The 25,459-nt window shown below is 38.3% G+C and overlaps 2 protein-coding genes across 10 annotated transcripts in view; one reads left to right on the top strand and one right to left on the bottom strand.

Moving 5' to 3' along the window:
- Nucleotides 1-5,998, top strand: part of GSDME (gasdermin E) — a 38,669-nt gene extending 32,671 nt beyond the window's left edge. For 4 of the 5 annotated variants that reach the window (XM_075922184.1, XM_075922185.1, XM_075922188.1 and 1 more), the window contains 4 exons: nucleotides 1,392-1,519; nucleotides 1,715-1,910; nucleotides 3,851-3,924; nucleotides 5,213-5,998. In XM_075922184.1, coding sequence (XP_075778299.1) covers nucleotides 1,392-1,519; nucleotides 1,715-1,910; nucleotides 3,851-3,924; nucleotides 5,213-5,443 — 629 coding nt within the window. In that variant the 3' untranslated portion in view covers nucleotides 5,444-5,998. The remainder of the gene's footprint in view (nucleotides 1-1,391; nucleotides 1,520-1,714; nucleotides 1,911-3,850; nucleotides 3,925-5,212) is intronic. The other variant, XM_075922186.1, reaches the window with a different exon arrangement.
- Nucleotides 5,999-11,378: 5,380 nt separating this feature from the next.
- Nucleotides 11,379-25,459, bottom strand: part of PALS2 (protein associated with LIN7 2, MAGUK p55 family member) — a 104,587-nt gene continuing 90,506 nt past the window's right edge. For all 5 annotated transcript variants that reach the window (XM_075922193.1, XM_075922190.1, XM_075922191.1 and 2 more), the window contains one exon: nucleotides 11,379-23,721. In XM_075922193.1, the coding sequence (XP_075778308.1) occupies nucleotides 23,545-23,721 (177 nt within the window). In that variant the 3' untranslated portion in view covers nucleotides 11,379-23,544. The remainder of the gene's footprint in view (nucleotides 23,722-25,459) is intronic.

Consider the following 25,459-nt stretch of genomic DNA (forward strand, 5'->3'; position numbering starts at 1 on the left):
AGGGAAAGTTGCTTGACATCTCCAGGAATACAATGCTGTTTTTCTTCCTGAAACTCTTTGAGTTCTGAGAAACCTGGAAGAAATCAGAGTTGAACACTAGAACTAATCACAGATGTGAGTGAAATGACAGTGTGAATTACACATTGGTAAGGTGATGTAATGGCTAGGGGACTGGAAAGGTAGGGCGGTACCGAGAAAAACAGCAAATAGGAAGGAGTAAGAAGGTATAAAATAAAGGTGTCTCATCCTTTTTATATTACCTTCTATCAGCTCCTCCTGGAGACCGGCCTTAACACCCACTTCCACATGTCACCTCTGAATTTCCCAGTTATGTCACCTCTGAATCTGGCCCTGAGTTCACAGATTAGTTAATAAATTAATTATGACAAAATAGCCATATTGTTGTCCTGGAATAAATCCTATACTTCTCTATTGTAGACTTCCTTAAGATTACATTTGTTTCTCTTTCTCTAGGAAAAAAATGTTTTGTGAAGGACTCTGTATTGTACTGTTGTTAATATCCTATGTGTTTATCTCAATTCAAGAATTATCATTCTGTTTCTTTATTTGATTAGCCTACCCCAATATATTGAAATGGTTTTAAAAACTTATAGGGCTTGTCTACACTGGCCCCTTTTCCGGAAGGGGCATGTAAATTTCACCAGTCGTCGTAGGGAAATCCGCGGGGGATTTAAATATCCCCCGCGGCATTTAAATAAAAATGTCCGCCGCTTTTTTCCGGCTTTTAAAAAAGCCGGAAAAGAGTGTCTACACTGGCCCCGATCCTCCGGAAAAAGTGCCCTTTTCCGGAGGGTCTTATTCCTACTTTGAATAAGGAAAAAGCATCTAATGAACTCTAGTGGAGTTTCTAAACTCTAGTACTGTTTAAATATTTAAAACTCCTCTTGTAGCTAATTAAAACAATTTTTAGGTCAAAGGAGAAGGTATAAATCTTGTAAAGTCTGTAATGAAATATTTGAGGACAATAAGAAATAGTGTTAGTGAGTTTTAATTGCAAGTATGAATAATACAATCAACCTTAGTTATTAAAGTCATTTTTCCATAATGCAGTTCAGGAGTAAAATATTCTGTTGAGAAGATTACCTGGAAGAGTGTTATACTCTTAAAAATAAACATTCTTTTGGAAATCATGAACAGCTTTCATGTGAAGTATAGTATAAAATATTGAAATCTTAACTGAATGTTGCTTCCTATTAACCCTATTTATTTGCACTGACTCTTCGTTAATTTGCAAAAGCCATTAGTAAAACGCGCCTTTAACCAAATGGGTCTTAACATTTCATTACAAATTCTAGAGATTAATAATTTAGTTGCATTTACAGGCGTTTGTAAGAAACATGAGTTTGACACTGAGTTTCTTTCTTGGAAAGATCTGTTGCTGTTAAAGGTACAATTCCAACCCTTTGTGATGCTTCCAGAAGACAAGCAAGGAACTTTATACAAAATATTCTGTGAACTCTTGCATCGTGAAGAAATGGTGACAGCACTGAAGGAGGTGGTAAGATGACAGAAAATTATTTTTGGAAAGAACAAAAAATAAAGAGAGCTAACACATCCTTCTATTCAAACTCTTCGTTTTATACACATTTTTAACAAGTTTTGTTGACTTCCGTGGGAGAAAGATCAGGGCTTGTTTCTATATGTCTAATTTAAAATGTGAGAACCTAGTAATGTATCTTTTCCTTCTTTCCAGTTAGATAGTATTTGCACAGGAGATAAGCCAGATTTTACAGAACTGAAGGAGCTGAAACCTGCAGAGCAGCAACATGTAACTGACTTCTTGCAGCTGGTTGGGTACAGCTTGCAGAATGAGCTGTTGTCTCAAAAAGACCAACTTCTTTCTAAGGAACTCATCTCAGCCGCTCACATGCTGATCAGCGCAGTGGCAGGTACAATGGAAACAGACGGAGTTTTTCCACTTACCAATGCCTGTTTGGGGTGCACCATGAATTTTTATTTTGTAGTAAATTGTAACATGTGGGTTGCTTCAGTATATTGGTTGATTTCTGTTTCACTTCTATGGGGCAGGGCTGGATAGAGAAGAAAACATTTTGTGATTTGGTTAAGAATTAGATTCAAAACCCCTTTGCTGCATATTTTATAAGTAAAATTTAACAGTCCCTGGAAATAATTTGACTTGAGTTTCCATTGAAGCCAAACCTTTTCATTCACTTTTGTTAATTAATTATTGTTCTCATTGTTCATCATACTCCTTCATATCTTCTGTCTTAGGGCTGCCTTGAAGGCGCTAAGTGCGTGGCTTATGTTGATGAAGTACAAGCCATATTTAGCAAAAAATACTTTAACATGTAGATCTGTAATTAGAGGGTTATTATGCTGCCACAGAAAAAGGAAATTAAACATAAATTAAACATAACTCTCTCAGTGAAATTGGCACTACAATATTAATTAAAAACCAGCTGCAAATCCAACTTTCTCATAAAAATCTTCATTCTGTGAACATAGGTGATGAGGAAATGAAGTGTGGTATTGGGTAAATAAATAACAATATACAGTGGATGGTCAGTTTATATGTCACTATGCATGAGACCAATATATGAAAAAATAGGAGACATTTTGAAAGCATGACCCAGTTGCAGAGATTCAAAAGAAATTGAACAGAGACCCACTGAAGTACTGATGCTGGTCTAACTATATTGTAACCTAGCTCTGGCCATAATATCGAGATGTGACAATCACATATGCCCAGAGCTGTACCATAAAGCTGCTTTGTTGTTTTTCCTTCGTGAATTATAACGGTATGGATTGTACAGTCTGTGTCTCATGTTAATGTTGGGGCAGGAACCTTGTCTTTCTCTAGACCCAAATCCTCTGTCCAGCACCCAGACCTAATATCACTGGGAGACAAGGGGAGAGAGATTCTCCCACCCAGACTGGAAAGCTACCTGCACCATCCCAAAGGCTTACATGGCCCTCCAGGCTCCATCCACCCCTCTGCCATCCTGCTCGTGCCCTGTGCTGCTCAGAGTTTACACAGAACAGGCCTCTGCAAAACACAGTGCGTGTGCATACTCATCCATTTCTCCCCACGTAGACTTATAGGCCAGAAGTGACCAAAGTAATCATCTTCTAGGCCAACCTCCTGCACTTTGCAAGCCACGGAATCTCACCCTGCCACTCCTGCAATAGACCCCTTTTTCCTGCCCAAGTTACTGACATCCTCATGATTTAAAGACTTCAAGTTACAGAGAAACCACCATTTACACTACTTTAGACCTGCAAGATCCCCAGGCTTCAGAGGAAGACAGAAGACCCTTGCCAATCTAACCTGGGGGAAGATTCCTTCCTGGCCCCAGACCCTGTTCATGTGGACAAGACCCACCAGCCAGACACCTGGGAAAGAATTCTCTGTAGTAATTCAGAGCCCTATGTACCTGGCGTCCCATCTCTGGCTACTGGAGGTATTTGCTGCTAGCATTTGCAGATTGGCCACATGCCATTGTAGGCAGTCACATCGTACCATCCCCTCCATCTCAGTCTTGAAGTCCGTTCCCTTTTTTGCCTCCCCTGCTCCCCCAATGATGGGGCTGTATGTGCGGCACAGAGCATGCTGTCAGATCTCAATAAAGAGCATAATTGCCTGTAGCGGGTGGCTTGTGTTGGTCTACAGAGTATTTTGTACTAATACATTTGGCAGGACCTCACTCAGTGGAAGCAGTGGGTCTGTCACAGCTCAGCAATGGAATTTTGTAACCGTGTGTGCAGGCTTAGCTTGTTCATATACCTTGCTACAGTCTCCTTTTTAGCAACCACCCAGCTTCAGAGATCCTTGGTAAATAACTGCTCCTTTTAACATCTCCTCCTACAGAATTGTCTGACTGCACACTGGCTCTGCTGCATGCGTGCTGCGACACACACATGGTCTCTGCCTTGTGTTGTTTGGTAAGTAATTCAAAAGGGAGTGGGGCTGCCTTTTATGGGTCTTAGTGACTGAGGAGTCTGTATGATCTGGCTGATTGTATCTGTCATTTAAATAAGGGAGGGGACAGAATATGCTACAGATATCAGGAGGCATTGATTAAACCTAGTCACCATCTGGTCTAGTGTGTTAAAATGACAAACAGTGCAGCTACTTTAAACCAAAACTGGATTTCTTCCTTGCAACACCTTGTGACGTGTAGAAAACACTACAGAAAATGTGATGCAAGAGAAGACAGCAACTTTGGATCGAGTGTCAAAGGTTATGATTTTATTTTACTAAGCCTCTAATTAGGCCACCTTCAAAAACCAAAAGCCTGCAGTGGGCATCAGAGGCAGGTGTGGTAGGAATTGCTTGTGCAGACAGTAATACGTCAGTGGTGGTAAGTTTGGAGTGCAGAAGCTCTGAGCCTTCCTAGAACTTTAAATGAGGGGGAGGGAGGAATCTCAATTGCTCCTGGTTCAGTTGGGTTCAGAGTAGGGATGTAAGTGAGTGGCAGCAAGGTGGGGGGAAAGCAGGAGCTGGTGTTGGGTGGAACCAATTTAAAAGTCAGTTTCCTCCAGCACCATCTCTGGGGTGCCTCCTGCCCCTCCCCCCCCCATCAGAGGCAGCGGGGGGGGGGAGGTGTTGAGGGCACAAGGGAGGCTGTCATGAAGCAGTTCCTGTCTGCAGGGGGGTCCCAGACAGGGGCTGCTGGACCCGGCATAAGCCAGGACTGAGCAAGCCTAGCTCAGTTCTGGCTTTCACTGGGTCCAGGACCTCTGCGTCGCTGCATTTTAAATGTAGTAATAGCCGGCCTGCTTCTTACTACATTTAAAATGCGGAGCCGCAGCAGGGGTAGCTCCTGGACCCAGTGGGAGCCAGGACTGAGCATTCCCGTTTCGTGCCAGGGCTGAGACCACTGTGGCCCTTCATTTTAAATGCAGTAATAGCCAGCCCACCTCTTATTACTACTAAAATGTAGAGCTGTAGCGGGGGTAGCTCCTGAACCCAGGGAGTTGAGACAGAGTGCCTTCCCAAATTGTATTGATGACATGATTAGCCAATTACTCACCTATGTGATCTTTAGTATCACACTTGTTAATCTTTATTTACTCTACATAAAGGTACCTTTGGCAGTGAGACAGCTTATATTCTTGTGTTTCCACAATCTAAGTCCCTACCCAAGTTTTATTGCAGAAAGCAAATTCATATGATGTCAGAAACTGTGCTCTGTGAAAATAGCTTTAACATCTCTTTCTGTCCATACAGCCTAATGTCGCTTCAGCTGATGGCACTTTGACCTTGAGAGACCCTGCCCTGACCCCTCTTGCTGACACAGGAAGATTTCACATAGTGCAAAGGCTGTTTGCCTTAGCAAACATTAACCTCGAAATGACGGAGTCTTCTGTGAAAGCCGTAACCATGAAAGCACCTAGCTTCTCCCCATTCATTCTTTATATTGCATTGTATGGCTTTTATGCCTTAGGTGGGGCTGTCTGAGGAGAACAGGGAAGCCTAGACTAATAGCTGAACATACTGCACTAACAATGCCAGATTTGCAGTGCTATAGGATCCTGTTAATTTGAACTCATTCACCTACTTGCTTATCGATGTCATTGAACTGGCATAAGTGAACATAAAAAATACAAGGGGACTGCATCCCAGTATGTTCTTTGTTCATGTAGGGCCTGGGCTCAGGCTTTTATTTTGTCACTAATACTTTACATTGATTTATGGCACGACTAGCAACTACTCCACCTCCTCTCATTTACAGTGCTAAGTCTAGTGATTAGACCTCCCTACAACAACTTAGCAGCATGCCATGTTTAAATTGCACCCTAGGCTGGCTCTTAAAGCAATGCTTTCATTTGATATGTATGCAGGCCAGACAGACACTTATTACTCTTCTGACCTTCCCCATGTGGTGGTTTTCAAATAAAAGTAAACTGTTTATTTTCAGTGTGTTACTTTGTGTCATCCTTGATTCTAATGGGGGGAGGATTCCTCCTCATGTGAAGGGAGCAAATGTCACTGCACCCTAACAATACAAGGCAAGTAATTGTAAATGTTGGTTTAGGAAGACTTTAGTGAAAAGACTGAGGATAGTGTTCATCGTAATGTGTAGTAGCTTGTAATGTGAACAAGTATGACTAGACAGGAAGAGTTGGTTAGTGGTTAAGTGCTAGCCTGGGATTAAAGAAATGGGGTTTAGTTCTCTGCTCCCATACTATGTCATTTAAGCACATCATTTAGGGCCAAATTGTCAAAGCTATGTAGTCTGTATCTGCAAAAACAAGGAGTCCTGTGGCACCTTAAAGACTAACAGAATTGGCATTAACTTTTGTGGGTAAAAAAAAAAACTGTCAAATGTGTGCAGATGTAGTGCTTTTTACCCATGAAACTTCTGCCCAAATAAATCTGTTGGTCTGTAAGGGCACATCTACACAGCCAGGGCTAAAGTTGAATTAAGCTATGCAACCTACACGATGTGAATTGTGTAGCTGAAATCAAAATAGTGTAATTCAGCTTTTAGCGCTGTCTACACAGCAGGAAGTTGAAAGAACACTCTTCCTTTGACTTCCCTTACTCCTTGTGAAATGAGAGTTACAGGGGTCAGAGTAAGAAGTCTTCTAGCTCACCATTATTTCAAAATAAGGGCTTGTTGTGTAGCACAGGACTCCTTGTTTTTTGGAGGATAGTTGGGTGACTAAAATTGCAGATTGATGCCAGGGCAGGGGTTTACAGGATAAGAGTTCAGTAGCCATTAGGTGCCTAAGTTACTTAGGGGCTTTTGTACATCCCATTAGGTACAGATAGGCACTTAAACACATTTAAAAATCTGGTCCCCTCTGTCTCAGTACCTCCATTTGCCCTCTCGAAACCAGAGAGAATAGTACAGCCCAACCTCACAGGATGCTCTGAGCCTCTATGTATTACAGATTACAAGATGCTCAGCCACTCTGGTGGCAAAGGTCACAATTACCTTATGGCAGACACACTAGCTTTCACTTCAAATAAACACAATGCTACAGTAAAAGTGGAGCAGTCAAAGTCCCTTTGTCTAATAATATTTAACCTACTTTGCTGCTACTGCTAGCCACTATCCCTTTGAATGTGTTTTCATTGTATGTTTGAATTAAACAGTTGATGTGAAAACTAACGTGTAAATTATAATCTCTCATTGTTGACACTGTGCTTATACGTTATAGATTTAGAAAGTCCTTTAGGCATATCGCTCCTCCCTCTTCCTCCTCCCACCCCCCAACACACACACACACAAGCAGCTACAGTGCCATTTCAGAGTTTGGTACTAGTTCCCATTTAATTGCAAACCTAGCTTTTGAAATAAGCCTGCCTATACTACTTTGCTCAGGTACTTCAGTGACAGCATTAGACTGATGTATTTTGCACCAAAACAGGATATAGAGATGGAGAAAATGCTAAATAAAATTGATAGGTTATATGAGGTATTTTGTCTAAAGTAGGACTGTGCTAAATTGTTCCAAAAGAAAGAGCTCACAGTGCAAAGTTACAAACCTTGGAAACCATATGTTAGCTGGCCTGGCATTTAAGTCGATGATTACAAGGAGTAAAGTACCTTTAAGCAATGCCGGAGCAAACTGTAGTTACACAGACACATCCAGGCATTCTTCCCTCCTTCAAGCTGGCTGCAATTAAAGCATTCATTCAGATCTTGCTTCCACCTCTATTCTTAAGGCTTGTTAGAAAGTGGTCAGGTTGGATATAGCCAAGCTGTTATCTTCTAGATATTTGCAAATTGATTGCTTAATTATTTCCTCTATTTTTTCTGGTACAGAAGTTAAGTTTCTTTATTTCCATGTTATAGACTGGCACAAAATTTGTCTTTTCCAGTCTTCTGGAATCTCTCCAATAGTCCATAATGTTTTAAAGATAATTAATGGTTCATAGCTCCTCAGACAGTTCTGTGTATGCAAAGATGCATTTCATCAGGCCCTGGTAACAATTTTTACATTTTTGCAATTTTAGCCTCTTATCCTACCTCATTTTCACTGGCATTCCATTAGATATCCAATCCCTACCAACTTTGTTGGTAAAAACCAAAACAGCACTCAAAGTGGCTTAGAATTGAAGTATCATTTTATGATCACTTTCACCCAAGCCTGCCTTCCACTTTCAAATTTGCAATCAGTTTTCCCCATTGGTTATAATCAAAGCTAGAACTGTCTTCCCTCCAGTAGCTTTGCCCACCTTAAAATGAAAAGTAATCTTCAATACATTCCAAGGACTTGTTTGATAATCTGTTCTCTGCTATGTTTATTTTCCCAACAGACATCTGGGTAGTTGAAATCCCCCCTTGCCACCAAGTCCTGAGCTTTGAATGAGTGTTAGTTTTAAGAAAGCCTCATTCACCTCTTCTTCCTGATTAAGTGGGTTTTTTTCCCTTTTATCCTTACCCAGAGACACAAGTCTCTCTCTCCTATTGCCATCTCAACCTCAGTTCAAGTGTATACATTTTTAATATATAGACAAAACCTCCTCCCTTTTTCTCTGCATGTCCTTCCTTAGCAAGCTGTAGCCTGCTAAGGAGGAGGGGAGTAAGAAGAGCAATTGCTTGGGCCCAATTTCCACACATCAAGTGGGGCTTTATTAAACATTTCCTGGAGGAGCCCCAGTACAGATACTAAGGCACCAATGTCCCCAAAACACAGTGAAGCACCAAGACAAGGTAATAAATCACCAACCCTGATACGAGATGGCGCAACAAAATACTGCAAATATAGGCACTGGCAAGGTAAGGCCCAGGCAAACTCAGGGAAAAATGCCTAAAAAAATCTTGAGCTTATTGTGGAAGACTGAGAAGTTCTTTCACTAAAGAAGAAACATCCAGTAGTTTTATTGCCTGAGAACATTGGTTAGAGTCCCGAGTGGTGAACACAACTATTAATGACAGTAAAAGAATGAGGGCCAATTGCAGGTTTCTGCCTTTCTTGCGCTGTAAAGAGTATAAGAATTTAAGTGTGTAGATTTCCTTTCAGCATAAGGACAGAGAGGTCAGATACAGTGATCATTTTGTGAAAAGTGGTCACCCACCGGTAACAAGCTGTTTGTGCTATAAAGAGGACCAAAACCCACGTAAAAACCCAATCTCTAGAGGATAAAATATTTATATATATAAATATTATGTACAGATGGAACCTCCCTTGTCCAGCACCCTGTGGAACCTGAATGGTTCTGAACCAGAGAGCTTGCTGGACAAGAGGAGATCAAGGCTCCTTTCCCAGCTGTAGGCTCTGATCCCGACTAGGGCTGCACTCAGTGCTGCCAGCCCCACTACCTCCAGCCCCGCACTGTGCAAACCCTGGCCAGGGCTGCATCCCCATTGCACCAGTCCAGTTGCCTCCAGCCCTGCTGCCTCCAGCCTTAACTGCGGCTGTGCCCCCTCCACACACTACCCCACACACACCTAACTGCACCAACGCCGGTTGACTGGGGCAGTGCTCTTTACCATCAGTCCCAGCCAGGGCTGCACTCTCCAACGCCAGCCGAGCCCACGCTGCTTCTGAACCTGGCCAGCCGGGGCTCTCTGGTCCATCTAGATCCGTGGTCTAGAAGACCATGGATGTTGCCAAGCCAGAGAGTCCTGGATTTTAGAGGTTCAACCTGTATATTTTGTTAAGAGTTAGTGCATTTGTCTGTCCATAAGTCTATTTGTTCAAGAACTCCTAAATGGTAAGAGCCATGACCACCAAATTTAGCATGAAGCTGCTATCCTAACAAAGCAAAGTCAGGGTTTGGTTGTGCCAGGAAAGCAGGAAGTGCCTGAAATGGGGATTATTTTCCATAACACAAAGACAGGGGGCTGAGTAGAAGGATAGTTTTGCTTCGTAATGACCTCTAGTGTCAGTGAGTATGAGGGACAGTTATACTGCAGAGTAACCACCGGACACGGAGGGGAGGCATACCCAGAACAAAGTAGTCAGCTCTCCACATTGCCAGCCTTTGGCCACAGAAGTGTCCCCCTGCCCTAAACCCTTCACCCACAGCACTCAGGGTGGGGGGTGGGGCACTGCCACCGCCACCACAGCACCCTCTTCCCCCTACGTGATTCTGGATAGCCAAGGACTTGGTATTTTTAAATTTATATATCCCACCAATATATTCTCTATATTATGATTAAATTACCTTATTAGAAAATTACCTGTGACCTCCCAGAGTGAGTTTTAGATCAGCCATGTTTGACTAAGGGTGGGTCTAGACTACAGAGTTTTGTCAACAAAAGTGGACTTTCATTGACAAAACTATACCTGCGTCTACACTACCGCTGAGTTCTGTCCACATAATGTCGACAGAACTCAGCAGTTTTGTCGACGCTGGTAAACCTCATTTTACGAGGCATAACGCCTTCTGTCGACAGAACTGTCAACAGAAGGTGTTATTGCATGTAAACTGTCCTTGCGTCTACACTGCCATGTCAACAAAGCAGCTTGCTTTGTCGACAGAACTGAATGTAGTGTAGACGCTCTTTGTCGACAGAAGCTTTGTCGACAGTATCTGTCGACAAAACCCTGTAGTCTAGACATACCCTTAGTTTCAAGTTTCAGGGGAAGTATAAGAAGCAAACATTAGGACCACTAAAACTGTGGCACATTAAAGTCTAACAGATGTATTTGGGCATAAACCCATTTCATCAGATGCATGAAATGGAAATTAGAGGGAGACATAAATGACAAAAAAAAGGGGGGGGAGGAGGTTACCTTATCAAGTGGAAGACCAATGCTAAGGAAACCAATGCAGTCAGGGTTGATGTGGCCCACTCCCAACTGAAGATGAGGAAGCCAGAATACCAAAAGAGGGAAAATTGCCAGCCATTCCCGATCCCTATTCAAAACTAGATAATATAGATGTTCTGAGAGATGAAGGTTCTGCTGGTTTCTGACCACTGCTACCGTTTCAGACAAAAAGGATAAAACTGAATATCTGTTTGAAATAGGTACAGGGCCTTTCTGTAGACTTTCATTTCATTTTTATATCTGGCCTTTTTCTTTTCCCACTTCTGAGAATGGAGTGAATGTTAAAACTAGTAACTAAGGCAAACTACGGAATCTATGTGCTTAGGATTCAAACTGATAATCTGATTCATGTGGAAAGACCTGAGTCCACATATAATCCCTTTGACTTCAGTGGGACTCTACCCAGGCAAAAAGATTAACCAGTGCTGATCAGATCACAAGTCCAGGACTTTGATTTATAAGACACCTATCAGAATGCTGTAGCAGAATTCCTAGATTAAGTGTATGTTGACAGCCGACTTGAAACACCAGAGAAATTTTTGAACTTAAGAGAATAAAAGATGGCTCTAGTTAGGGATTTACTGAGGTAAGTTCTAATCTAGTCAACTTTACTAGTTGGTTGAGTCATAGTATAACTAACATCATGGAAAAAAGAGAACATATTTCCCCAATATTAAATCTTTATTATATACAAAAATATTTTGTTGTGAATTAACAGAACTTCACACATTTGTACATTAACATTTTCTGCTGGACTATGCATGACATGAAAAAGTTAACTGTAAAAGACAACATATTAAGGGGGAACTTTGAATACAAAATGAGTAAAAAAACATAGTCCGACATGTTAACTGATGTTATCCATGTAAAGATATAATACTAACAGATCCCATTTGTTGGACCTGTTCCATAATATCATGTTTCTTAGACAACAGTTTAGTTGCTAAGTGATTTTCACAGTCTTACTTTCAAAAATATAACTCAACAGTAGGTTAATGTGGCAACAAGGTTTTCTTAGTTGTGTTTTTTGCACTGCTGAGACCTGTATAATACATCAGAAGAGAACAATTTTTAAAACTCTTAAGTACCAAGTCCAGTTTTAAAATTTAATAAGTTACATAAAAAGCATGCACGTTAACATCCAAAATAAAACACTACTTGTGAAAATACACAAGGTAAGTCAAATCTTATTTCAAGATGACAGACATGTAATAGAAATCAAAAGTTTAACTTGACCAAAAATCTTGAATTTCTTTGCACAATCTTTGACAAAGAAATGCCAGATTTTAGACTCCTTCAATAATGGTGGGTCCCCTTACTGTACCACAAATATATAGAAACATTATATCTGGAAATGTAGAATTTGTGGGAGAAGGGTATACTAAACATGCATTTTTAAAAGTCAAGAACAAGTCTTTGGAATTAATAGTTTGCACATCATGAAGACAGTCTGATGTACTGGACTGTCTTTTGAAACAGAACAGACAGCTGCTCAAACCTGCATTCTACTGGCCAATATACTGCCATCCAACAACCCTGTGTTAAAAGGAATCTTGTCTATGCCTTGAGAGGTCAGATAGCACAGAAAAGTCACTTGGTTCTGGAGAAAGTTTTACTATTCTTCATATTCTAGAGAAGTGCCTGTTGGGTATCTTATGGAACAATATTTAGGTTATTTTTGGAGGTGCCCATAGATTGTGTCCTTGAGGCTGGATAACAGAGTCTATTAAAAAGAAAAAAGGAAGTAATGGAGAGAGCGTACCCATAGCCAATTTAACTTTCACACTTGAGAACAAGTTACGGCTCTCTATTGTACCCAATCTTACATTATCAGCAAAGGAAGGGGAATCCATGCCCACTAACATGACCATTAAAATATATCAGAGTCTTCTAATGTACATGTATGATTTCACATTTACTTGTAAGTAAAACTTGACCCATAGACTATAAATACTGCTTACTATAAAAGTAATTAACATTGTAAGTGGGTTTACTTAAAATGGAATGCTGTTAGATAAGATGCTTTTCATATTTTGTACAGTTAAAGTAGAAATTGAATAGAAGTACCATATACTACAAATGAGAAAACATATTGCAAACGATCTCTTACAGGCAACCCCCACTGACTTACTTGGGATTCATTAAACTGAAAAATGGTGGAATACGATTCCTCATAGCAACGGACATGTTAATTACCACCCATTGAACTAGTATACCAAAAAGTAAAATGCTTTAAAAAAAATAAAAGTAGCATTTAGAGTGATGGTCTATAAAATGTTATTTGCAGCATGTTGTTGGGGCAGAAAACAGTGTGCTTTTATGTCTACACTGCAATTACACACCCATGGCTGGTCCATTCTAGCTAACTTGAGCTTTCAAGACTTGAGGTGCAGTGCTGCTTATATGCATGTAGATGTCTGGCTTTAGCTGGAGCCTGGGCACTAGAATCTTGCAAGGTGTGAGGATGCACTCAAATTTTTAGCACAGGGACTGACAGGAACTGGGACAAGGATTACAGTGAAGGCCCAATATACTGAAGAAATTTGTTCTCTTTGCTATATATACACACACACCTGATCTCTCAACACACCAGTCCTTTTCAAAACAAGTAGGACCGGACATTTTTTACACTGAATTTGGCAATATATATTATGCTTAAATAAACTCTCCACAATTTAATGAATGACGCACTTTTCTAAATACAAATGCATAAGCCTGCCTTTGAACATATATGCTCCCCACTGGGTTTCTCAAACTGGTGCATTTTTCAGGCAAAACTCCCTGTGCACCATACTAATTTTAGAATCTAGCCTCATGTCTATATTACAATAGTGCCTACAGGCACAACCTGGGCAGGTGGTGGTACTGCAGTAGGCATTATGTAGACACAGGAGAAACACTCTTGTTTCTAAAACCTAAATAAACAAGACGAAGTGTGGAGAGGAAACAGACAAAGAGAACAAGATAATAAAGCAGATCAAGGGCAGAGCTGGGAAAACAACAAAGGTCTCATGATTTCTACTCTAGTGCCCTAGCCAGCAGACCACTTTGTGTTTGCTCTAGCTAAAGAAAGAACATAAAAATTATGGAATTTGCATCACCATCTTGGAAACTTAGGACAACCAGGAGACAACAGAATTGGCAAGCCCCTGGATAAGGTGAGGGGCACCCGGCTCTGCTCTCCTAGAAGGGTCAGGACCTGAGGCATAAAGGGCAGGGCTCAGGGCAGTCAGCCCTCAGAGCCACCTAAACCATACTGCATTCCCCCTTCCCCTGCAGGTAGCCTTAGTTTTGCCTGAAGTCTGCACCCAGGGGCTCTGGCAGTGATTTAAAGGGCCCAGGGCTCTGGTCACTGCCACAGTAGCAGCAGCAGGAGTCCTGGGCTCTTGCAAAATTGCCAGGGTCTGGGGCAATTGCCCCTTTTTCCATCCTCTCCCTTTCGGTGGGCCTGAGGACAGCCAGTTCTCAAGTGCTGAGCAGCAGGCAATTTGTAAAATAAAAGCATTGAAGTTTGATTTTAAAAGACAATTAGGATAACGTGCAGGGAGCAGGAAAAAGAAGTAGGTCAAACTTTGAACCTACACAAGTCTTGACAGTATCTATAAGCACAGAAATTCAAAATTAAGGTTGACTTGACGTTCTGTGCCACACAATTCTTGCAACTCAATGCAAATAAAGTAATTCTGATTAAGAATGCTGCACAAAGGAAAAAATAATCATACTGTGGTGCCCATAAGGCCAAGTTTCCTTGCCTGCATCAATTTATAATACTGCTCTAATTTCACATTCTTTTATTTTATGTTTAGTGAACATTTTAAAAGCCCTTCATAATATAACTTGATAAACACACTGAAACTTAAACAGACTCTGGTGTGTCTCATTTTAAATTTCCAAATGTATCAACAACAACTTTTATAGAACAGAGGTATTATGATTTAATCAGTTATGCAGCCTAAGTATTTTCATTAAATATTAGTTTGGTGTATTCTTAAATTAGTCCATCTATCAAACAGGGTAGATTGATTTATTTCAAAGTAATTTAAATCAGCCACGAAGAAACCTTTATTTAAATATTTCTTATTTTCCCAGAAAGAAAGGTTGATTTTTAATGTATGGTAACCATTAAAACATGCTGATTTGCAACTAAAGATATCTTTTACACTATTTATGTTTGGTTTACTAACTAAGAGGATATAGTATATCTATACATATTTAAGCAATTATATAGCTTAAAATACATTTATTCAGAATCTTAGAAAGTGGCAATTTTTTATTTACTAGATTAATTGAATTAGAATATTCATCCAAATACATCTTAAAATAAGTCAGAAGTAAAATAAAGATGCACAAACCAGAGGTTTTTTTAAACTAACTAAAACTACTTTAAATGTGCTCTCTCTCACTCATCCATTATAAATATATGTTTGTATTTAAAATTGGAATTGAACTGATAGTTTGTCACTTTGTTCTTCAAGATTTTAGAACTAGTAGATCTCATCCTGACATCTAGTATTAATTCATAGGCTGGAAGAGCAAAAAAGCTTTCCTGCTTTTTCAGCTCCCAACTGGTTTCTTAATTAAGAATGAACTAGTAACTGAACTGAACGTGTTGAATAAATTTGAAATTAAGAAAAAACATTCTCTGCACCCACAGAAGAGGTTATTGCTATCTAAAGTGCTGTATTAGCCCTTAGACTTGGTTTCCAGGTGCTTAGCCAGTGAGATTACAACCTGTTCAGTGGTTTGATTTTTTTTAAAAAGCTGGCAGCAAACAGACTGCTTATATTTTTTGTAAGTAATTTAAATTAATAGATAATAAGCCTGAAAACTTATGCTAAGGTCTATTTCACATTTAAAATTGATATTTTAAAAATAAACCTATATTTAGTTTAAATTAAAAATCCAATTTTTTCTTTTTGATCTTTTAAAATAAAGCATTTTTTCCCCCCATCCAGCCATAAATTATTTGATTCATGGCATTCTGATTGCATTCTAGCAAAATGGATGACCCAATATTTTCTCTTTAAGTCTATGCATAAACATACAAAATTATGGTGCCTTATAAGCTACATATTATAAATGGAAGTTACACAAACATTTGCTGTTTTACTATCCACGCATGCACACACGAATGTTCTCACTTATTTGATATCACTGAAGATAAAAGTAAACATATAGATTCACTTACCTTACAAATTTAACAATAGTCGTACCTCACTCATGCATACCCATTTTGTGTCAAGGTCAGATAAACAAATTTTAGCTATTTTACTTTTCAGTATCCAGGAAAAAGTGAGCAAGTGTTTAATATTCAGATAGTGAACCAAACACAAAATTGATTTCTGGATGTGTTGTAATGTTGAACTCCCAAAATACCATCAACAACAACATAAAATATGTTATGAGAAATATTGTCATTTGTTCAAGCTTAATGCATTTACAACATCTTTTCATTACTTGTATATTATCTAGCTTAGACTGGCCCATAGGTTCTCAACCAGGAGTACATGTAGTCTTCAGGGTATGAACAGTTTTTTCAGTGGGTTCATCAACTCATCTAGACATTTGCTAGTTTTACAATAGGCTACTTAAAACACACTAGCAAAGTCAAAATAAACTAAAATTTCATACAATTACTTGTTTATACTACATAAAAATAATGTGCATATACACACTGTATTAAACATACTTTTGTGTCATTTACTGATGCAACCACATTTATGACATTAAAATCATGTGCATGTTATTCTGATGTAAAAATTGACAGATTTTTAAAAGAAGCTGCTACAAGTGGTGGTAGTGGTGACTGAAAATTGTAAGAATTTGAAAGTGACAAAAAAGTCAGTTATGCAAGGAATACAGTGCTTTTGGATTCACATCTACAAATATTGATCCATCTCAAGCTTTGTGTTTCCTTTGTAGAGCAAAGGTACATATTTGCAACATCGCTTGAAGCCAAGATACTCTACATGTGAATAAACTGGTAGATTTCTTTTAAAGAAAGGTTTCAGAGTACAAGACTTGCCAACTTAAAATGAAAAAAACTGCAATTATTTCTACAAAAGCATGTGAAGCATGCAGTTTCTCTTCTTGTAGCAAGATCAAAGAAGCTGTACTCTGTTACAAAAGCTCTGATTTTGCCTGTCCCAGTGGTACTTGCAGAAAACATTCTTCATAAAAAAAGCAGAAAGTACCCTTATAAAATGACGCTGTGACACAGTTGAAGAAATGACTGAGGAAATTGTCTCTGAACTTGTTATTGCCATTTTAAGTTTCTTGACATTTGCCCCTCAGCTTAATGAGTCCATGGATTCAAGTTAAGAAGCTCAGCTGATTTCTGAGTTAGAATTCCTTCACACAGTTTGCACTGCTGGGGCCTTTGCAATGAGAGAAAGAGTGAAGACTTGTAGCTAGAATCAGAAAAGAAAATCCTTCCTCGCAGTGGATACACTATCATACAGAGAGGTACTTGCTTCAAAAAAAGATGAGTTCTTAGCTACTTGATGTTTTAAATGAGTACCAAATTTGTCAACTTTATCAAGTCCACTCCCCTCAAAGCTGGTCTGTTTCCCATTGTATGCAAAGAGATGGGGGTCAGAACATTAGAAACTGTTGCTTCACAGAGATTCACTGGTTTTCATGAGGGAAAGTACTTGACAGACTGTCTGAATACATACAAATTCACATTTCTTATGATCATCCCATCAATTTTATGACAGTGTCATTTGATAAGGGTACTTTCCTGAATGTTTAAGTTGCTTTTTTAAAAAGCCAAATATGTTTTCTGCAAACTTCACAGTGGCAGGCAGAATCCGGGTACGGTTAGACTACAAGTTTTTGTCGGAAAAAAGGTACGCAAAATGCACTCTGCATTTTGCGAACCTTTTTCCGATTCTTTTGTCGGAAGAGGCTTTTCTGACATTTGGCCCATCTAGGCTGGGCCAAATGCTGGAAAAACCCTCTTTCGAAAGCCCCCTTCTTCCTTGTAGAACGAGGAATACAGAGGCTTCTAGAAGAGCATATTTGCTCTTCCGCAAAAAAAAAAGCGGACGAGCAAACACATTCCCTGGACGCAGCGGAGTTTTGGGATACCTGTGGTATCCCCCAAAAACACCCAGAGTCTAGCCATACCTCAGATATTCTGCAATAGTGTAGTTTCCTTGATTTTGCCATGAGTGACAGCATATGAAGCATTGCATAGTTGAAATAGTTGAAACTTTGACAATACTGTGCGGTTAAGCTCCACTAGCCTACCTTTCAGATATACTTAGCAAGCTGAATGACCTAAATTTTGTCAATGCAAGGCCATGGCACAAACATTCAAAGTCTCCTATGGCAAATCAAATTGTTTCATTGAGAAAACTGGAATTGTGGAAGTACAGATGTGAAGTCAGAAGACTTTATACCTGTTTTACAGTGCTTCATGCATGTCAGATGTCTGCACAGGGAAAACGGAGCAGAGCAAAATTAAAGATAATAGTTGGTCATTTGGCCCACTTGATATCTGAGTTAATCATATTGCCCCAACATTCAAAACAATTTAGCTCAATTTGACCAGATAAGAAACATATTCACTTGGTCAGATGTTAGCAGCAGTAACTTCTCTGCCAGTCAACAAAAATATCTTTGAGTCATCCTAAAACTATGGTCTGCAAATGAAGTTTAAGACTCCATACTAACCCCACTTTGTTATGAGTACAGAAAGCATCAGTGACCTTGGGAACCATGCTTTGAATGTTCTATTACTTTTTTGGTCAACATTTTTGTGAAGTCTCATTTTCCGCTCTGACTGCCATCAAAACAGAGTAGAAATACACTAAATGTGGAGAAAAATGTAATTGTTGCTGTCGTTTTACTGCCTCCCAGAATGACACGGCTCAAGTATCATACAAAAGGGTAAGTACAATCAAATTATTTATTTGATAAATTTATGGTAAAAATGAGAATAAGCAATTTTTCAGTATTAGTGTGCTATGAGACTTTTGTATTTTTAGGTCTGATTTTGTAAAGAAGTAGTTTTAAAGTGAGGTGAAACTTGGGATAGCCAAGACAAATCAGACCCCCAAAAAAGGGCATAATAGATGAGAAAGTTTGAGAATCGCTATTCTGGTTTACTACTCTTCCTACCAATATGTATTATGACAAAGCTATCACCATAGTCAAGGCTCGACAAACCACTGAATCTACTTGCCCCCTGGCAAATAGATTTCAGCTGGTCGCTCCGTGCGCCCCATTCACCGGCGGGCGCTGTGTGCATGTGCAGTCCCAGTCTGGCGCATGCGTGGTGCGGGCCTGGCGAGTAGCTCTTGCTGGGGTTTGTCAAGCCCTGACCCTAGTTATGGTGGAAATAGCATCTTCATTCTGAAATCTGATGGTGAATGGCTTAACCACTCTAAAAAGGTTCTTTGAACTCAAAATTCTCATTGCTGTCAGAACAGAAAACCTGTACTTTATAGTTTAAAGTTCCAATGTTTCTGAACAATTGTGTTAAACTCAGAGCAGGTGTGGTTATATAGCCAACTTGATCCTTTTCAACAAGGAAAGCATATTTTGCTAAATTTATTTTAGTATAATTTTCAAAAAGGTATTTATTTTGTTTACCACCTTAATTACAGAGATCCAGATAATCCCTATATAGGTTTGATACACCAGTTTCTTACATACATACTGGCAGACAATCCTTCCTGTGAGTCTGTCCCAGAGTCATACTCCCCAGCTGCTTCTACTTTCAAAACAATACAGCAGGCCTGATGGCACATATGATAAGCTCTAGCATGATCAGTTTCACATTTTGCACTCTATTGAACACAGGAGGGCCAAGGCTCTAGCACAAAACACACTACCCCGGACTGGCTAGACACCACAGACATACTTCCATGAAGATACTGGAAGTAGTACATAGTTTTCAGACTTGACCTTGATGCTTACATTTCCATTTGATGAAATAAGCTCTGACAAAACTACAGAGAAAGTTAAATTTGCAATACACGGCACTACAGTGTGGAAGGTAAAATCTTCTAATGTCACTCATCAAGGAGGAGCTAGCTAGCTCTACCCACTTTTGGCATCACAGTTCAGGAGTTAGTCATTTCTAACTCATAACAAAAGGCATAGTCTCTGTCTAGATAATATTTCCTACATATAGCACCTGTTTATCTCTTATTACATAGTGTACAACAAAGACACTGATAGATGAATCATAGCTATATTACCAAGATTGAATCTTTAAAATATTCAAGCAAAGGCTCTGATATTTGTTGGCACTAAGAATAATAATAAACCTATTCCTCAAAGTCCCATCAGAGCAGTAGAAGCCCTGTCTTCTAAGAGTACCAAACAGAAAAATATCGTGCTGGTGCCACATCTTATGAGACATACTAAACTTTAAAAAAGAAAAAACTATTAGGGCTGTCAAGAAATTTAAAAAATGAATCATGATTAATTGCCCTGTTAAACAACAGAATACAATTTATTTGCATATTTTGGATTTTCTGAATTTTTAAATTTTCTGCATTTTAAATCATTGGTATTGATTTCAATTACCACATAAAATACAAAATATACAGTGCTTACTTTGTAGTAACATTAATTACAAATATTTGCATTGTAAAAAGAAACAAAATAATATAGTTTTAGATTGCACTACAGTACTTGTTTTCAGTTAATCTCCTTAAAGTGAAGGCTGAATTTACAAATGTAGAATTACGTACAAAAAATAAATACACTCAAAAATAAAACAATGGAAATCCTTGGAGCCCAAAAGTCCACTTAGTCCAATTTCTTGTTCAGTCAATTGCTTGGACAAACATTTGTTTGCATTTGCATTCGATAATGTCGCCCTCTCATTACTTGCAATGTCACCTGAAAGCGAGAATAAGCATTTGCATGGCACTGTTGTAGCCAGCATCAGAACATATTTATGTGCCAGATGTGCTAAAAATTTGTATGTCCCTTCATGTTTCAACCACTATCATTTCAGAGGATGTGTTTTCATAATGACAGGTTCTGCTAAAAAATGATCCAAAGCAATGTGGACTGATGCATGTTCATTTCATCTGAGTCAGCTGCCACGAACAAAAGGTTGATTTTCTTTTTTGGTGGTTTGGGTTCTGTAGTTCCTGCATCTGAGTGTTGCTCTTAAGATTTCTGAAAATATGCTTCCCTTAGATTTTGGAAGACACTTCAGATTCTTAAACCTTTGGTTGAGTGCTGTAGCTATCTTTAGAAACCTCACATTTGCATTTTCTCAAATCTGAATTGAAAGTGTTCTTAAAATCGAACAACATGTACTGGGTCATCATCCAAGATTGCCATAATATGATATATATGGCTGAAAGCAGGTAAAACAGAACAGAAGACATAATCCTCCCTCAAGTAGTTCAGTAACAAATTTAATTAATGCATTCTTTTTTAATGAGCATCTTTGGCATGGAAGTATGTTTTCTGGAACAGTGGCTGAAGCATGAAGGGACATGAATATGTAGCATCTCATACAGAAATAACTAGCAATGCCGACTACAACAGTGTCATGTGAGCACCTGTTCTGATTTTCAGTGACATTGTAAATACGAAGCAGGAAACATTATCTCCTGTAAATGTAAACAAACATATGTGTCTTAATGATTGGCTGAATAAGACGACAGACTGAGCGAACCTGTAGGCGCTAAAATCTTATGATTTATTTTTGAGTGCAGTTATGTAGTAACAAAAGAGATCTCAGTGAAGTACTTGTATAAAGTGAATTGAAAAAGACTTATTTATATTTATTGTGCAAATATTTGTAATAAAAATACAAAGTAAGCAGTATGTACTTTGTATTCTATTTTGTAAAAAACAATCCAAAATAAATAAACTCAAATTGATATTCTATTGCTTAACAGTGCAATTAAAAATGCAATTGTGATCATTTTAATTTTTTTTTTACATTAATCACATGTTAGCTGCAATTAACTGACAGCCCTAAAACCCAAATATAGTTTGTAAAATTTAATGGAATAAAACCAAAGTTGTGATACAAGTTCTCCTTAAAAGTTTCAGACTCACTTTTAAAAGACTGAAATCTCAATACCAAGAGTCACAGAAGACGACCAAGGCTATGCAAGATTTTGAATAATATTTACAAAATATATTGGAATCTAAAAATATCAGAGTTTTTTAAAATCTTCTATAATATATCCTTTGAGACTCATAGTTTTATGTAATTACTTTAAACAAAGAAACCATCTGAACCCTGTTTTCTTGCATACATAATCAATAACCTATTCAAAGCCCAAGGGCACATTATTATTTTTATAGTGTATCTACTCTTTAGGGTTTTTCCATCAGAAATAATTCAGCAGAACTCTTGCTTTTGCTGGCACTCTGCATCATATGCTTTGGCATGGAGAAACATTCAGAAGACAGGTGCCTGTCACCAGATAGAAAATATAGTAAGTGGATAGATTACTGTAATTTAGTTTCATAAATCTGGTAATTGATGAAGAAATGTTACTATATACAATAATTAGCATACTATAAAATATGGTCACAAGGATAGTTGTCCTAGTGACAATTTGCATTTGCATTTTATATTCATTAAGGAGAATTTATACTAGTAAGTGTCTTGAACATATGAATTAATATGAGCTCGGCAATAATAATAGGAATTATGCCAGTAAATCTACTGAATGGAGAATAAGTTTCACTAAACACAAAAATCATGTTATAAAACAAAATATAAATAACACTGATTTTTAGCATCTGACAATAACTTTCCAATTTCACAAGCTATTCAATGAAGAGTGCAGTTTAAACACAACATAACAAATAGCACAAAAATCTCATTACATCACATTTCAAAAAACACAACAGCTAATCACAATATTCCAAAATTTAAAATAAGAGCCAGCTAAATATCACAGGAACTGAATTCACAGATTAATACACAAATACCAAACAATGTTTCAATAAAAAAAGCAGGCTACTTTAGCAATGTGTTTTCAGAAACAGGAATAAATAGTCTTATACACTAAGCCTCACTGTAAGGCTCTGCAATATAAGGCTCTTAGGCTACTTCACCATGATCCTAACTACAATGGATTACATTACATACAACCTTTCTGACATCAGTACCTCAACTGTAATGGCTCCCAAGAATAAGTAGAGTGCAAGATTTGTTTACATTATTGTTTTTTTTTTAAAGGTACACATAGGGGAAGTCTACAGTACATCTGTCAATCAAAACAGACAAGAAATCATGAAACTGCAAAAGTGTATAAACACTGAGCAGAAAGATGAGATCAACGTAGCAAAACAGTGCTGATTGCTGCTTTAATATTTAAAATTCTGCTTCCATAAAAAAATCATTTAAAGATGGCTATTAAGAAAAGAATTAGTGTTTTCTCCTAATAAGAACAATTGATATTTGAGCAGATGAACACTAACTTGAATAAGAGTTCTACAAAAATTGTTTCAAGTATCTTTCCTTATCACAGTGAAAATGTAAGACCAAAATGTAAATGTTAAAGCGAATGACTTGAAAGTTTTACACGAAAAAGGCAAAGGTACTAAATTAAAACATATAAAAATGCTTCAACGCATTTCCTTTGTGTGATATGAATAGAAAGGTTATCTGTAAAAAGTTAGAAAAATTAAAATAAATTACATATTTAAGTACACTTTTCCTTCAATATGTTATATAAAAACCCAGAAGAGTGTACTATCATCTAACTATACACAGAGTAAAAATGCCAGGGTGCTGCAGGTATCTTCCATCTCTACAGAATGTCTTCTGAGAATTTTAGTTTCACCTAATTTCATTTATTAGTTAAGCCCGTCTTCAGAAATCTGTCAGTATACCCAACTAATTGGGACCCACTGTGGCTCCAACCTCAGTTTCTCTATAGCAGTCTGTAGCTTCTCAAAGGCTTTATCTAGATTGTCATTTACAATGATGAGATCAAAATAGTGGTTGTATGCTCTCTGAATCCGGGCACTTTCATCAACTGTTTTTTTCAAATCGGTGTCCTGTTGAAAAGATTTGGAGACCTCTAATTAAAATGTATAACATTAGCAGGTCATTACAAGTTCAAACAACAATCAATGAAGGAATATAAATACTACTAGCATCAGTTTGTCAGATAGTGCAATTGATTTTAAATAGACTTAGTTGCAATACTGAACAAAAGCTTTAATTTACTACAAATACTTAGAAGTAAAGAAGGTATGCTTAACAATTTGATTAACATTAAAAGCAAAACTTTCAAAAACTGCTAAGTGAAAAAAAATGAAATGCCTGCAAGCTACATGTAAACTTTTTAAAATCACAGTAAAAGGTAAAATTAAATGTATAGCCCAAATTAAAAACACAGCAAGAGAAATACAAAAGAGCTACTATCTCTAAAGAAAGAAAAATAAACTGTTAAGAATAAAAAAAGGCATCCTTTCAAAGCTGGAAGTCATATTCTAGTGATGAAAATAGAAAGGAGCACAGATATTTGCAAATCAAGGATAAAAATATAATTAGACAGGCCAACAAAGAATCTGAAGAGCAATTAACTCAAAAAACTAACAGCAAAACAATTTTTAAGTATCTAGAAACAGAAAGCCTGCCAAAAATCAGTGGGGCCACTGTATGATTGATGTGCTAAAGAAGCATTCAAGGACAATAACGCAACTGTAGAGAAGCTAAATAAATTATTGGCATCACTCTTCACTGAAGAGGCTGAGATTCTCACACCTGAGCCATTCTTTATAGGTGACAAATCTAAGGAACTGTTTTAAATTGAGTTATCAATAGGAGATTTTGGAACAAAATGATAAATTAAACAGGAATAAATAATCAGGAGCAGATGGTATAAAAATGCAAAACTACTAACTTGGGTATCAAGTATCAAAGGGGTATCCGTGTTAGTCTGGATCTGCAAAAGCGATGAGGAGTCCCGTGGCACCTTATAGACTAACAGATGTATTGGAGCGTAAGCTTTTGTGGGCAAAGACCCACTTCATCAGATGCATCTGACGAAGCGGGTCTTTGCCCATGAAAGGTTTACACTCCAATACATCTGTTCGTCTATAAGGTGCCACAGGACTCCTCGTAACTTGGGTATGTAACTTATCACTTAAATCAGCTTCTGTATCAGATGACTAGAAGATAACTAATGCAACACCAATTTTTTAAAAAGGCTTCAGAAGTAATCCTTGCAGTTACAGGGTGGTAATCCTAACTTCAGTACCAGGCAAACTGGTTGAAATTGTATTAGAGAACAGAATTGTCAGATGCACAGATGAATAAAATATATTAGGGAAGAGTAAGGGAAATTATGCCCCACCAATCTGTTGGAATTCTTTGAGGGTGGTCAACAAATATGGACATGAATGATACACACATAACATACATACTTGGAATAGGGATATAAGCGACTAGTCGTGTCCCCCACCCCGCAGCCTTTGCTGCCTCTATCAGAGAAAGGAAGCAAAGGTGGGAGCAGGATACAGTGCTGGGGGGAGTCAGCTTAAAAGCTGGTTCCCACCAGCATTGTCTCCATGGGGAGAAGGGGCGGGGGCATAATGGGGAACTGGCAGTGCTTCCGCCTTTGAAATGTAGCAAGAGCAGGGCTTTACAAGAATAGGTGTGCAGGTTGGCTCTTTAGTATCTCCACTCCCACTGAGCAGCTCCCAGATGTTCCCAATGCAGTATGTGCTGTTGCTGAGGTGGCAGCAGCTCAAGCTTGTTCAGTAATGGCTAGGCTCTCAAAATCTTCCC

Source organism: Pelodiscus sinensis, chromosome 2 (assembly GCF_049634645.1).
Source record: "Pelodiscus sinensis isolate JC-2024 chromosome 2, ASM4963464v1, whole genome shotgun sequence".
In the NCBI taxonomy this organism is placed as follows: domain Eukaryota; kingdom Metazoa; phylum Chordata; order Testudines; family Trionychidae; genus Pelodiscus; species Pelodiscus sinensis.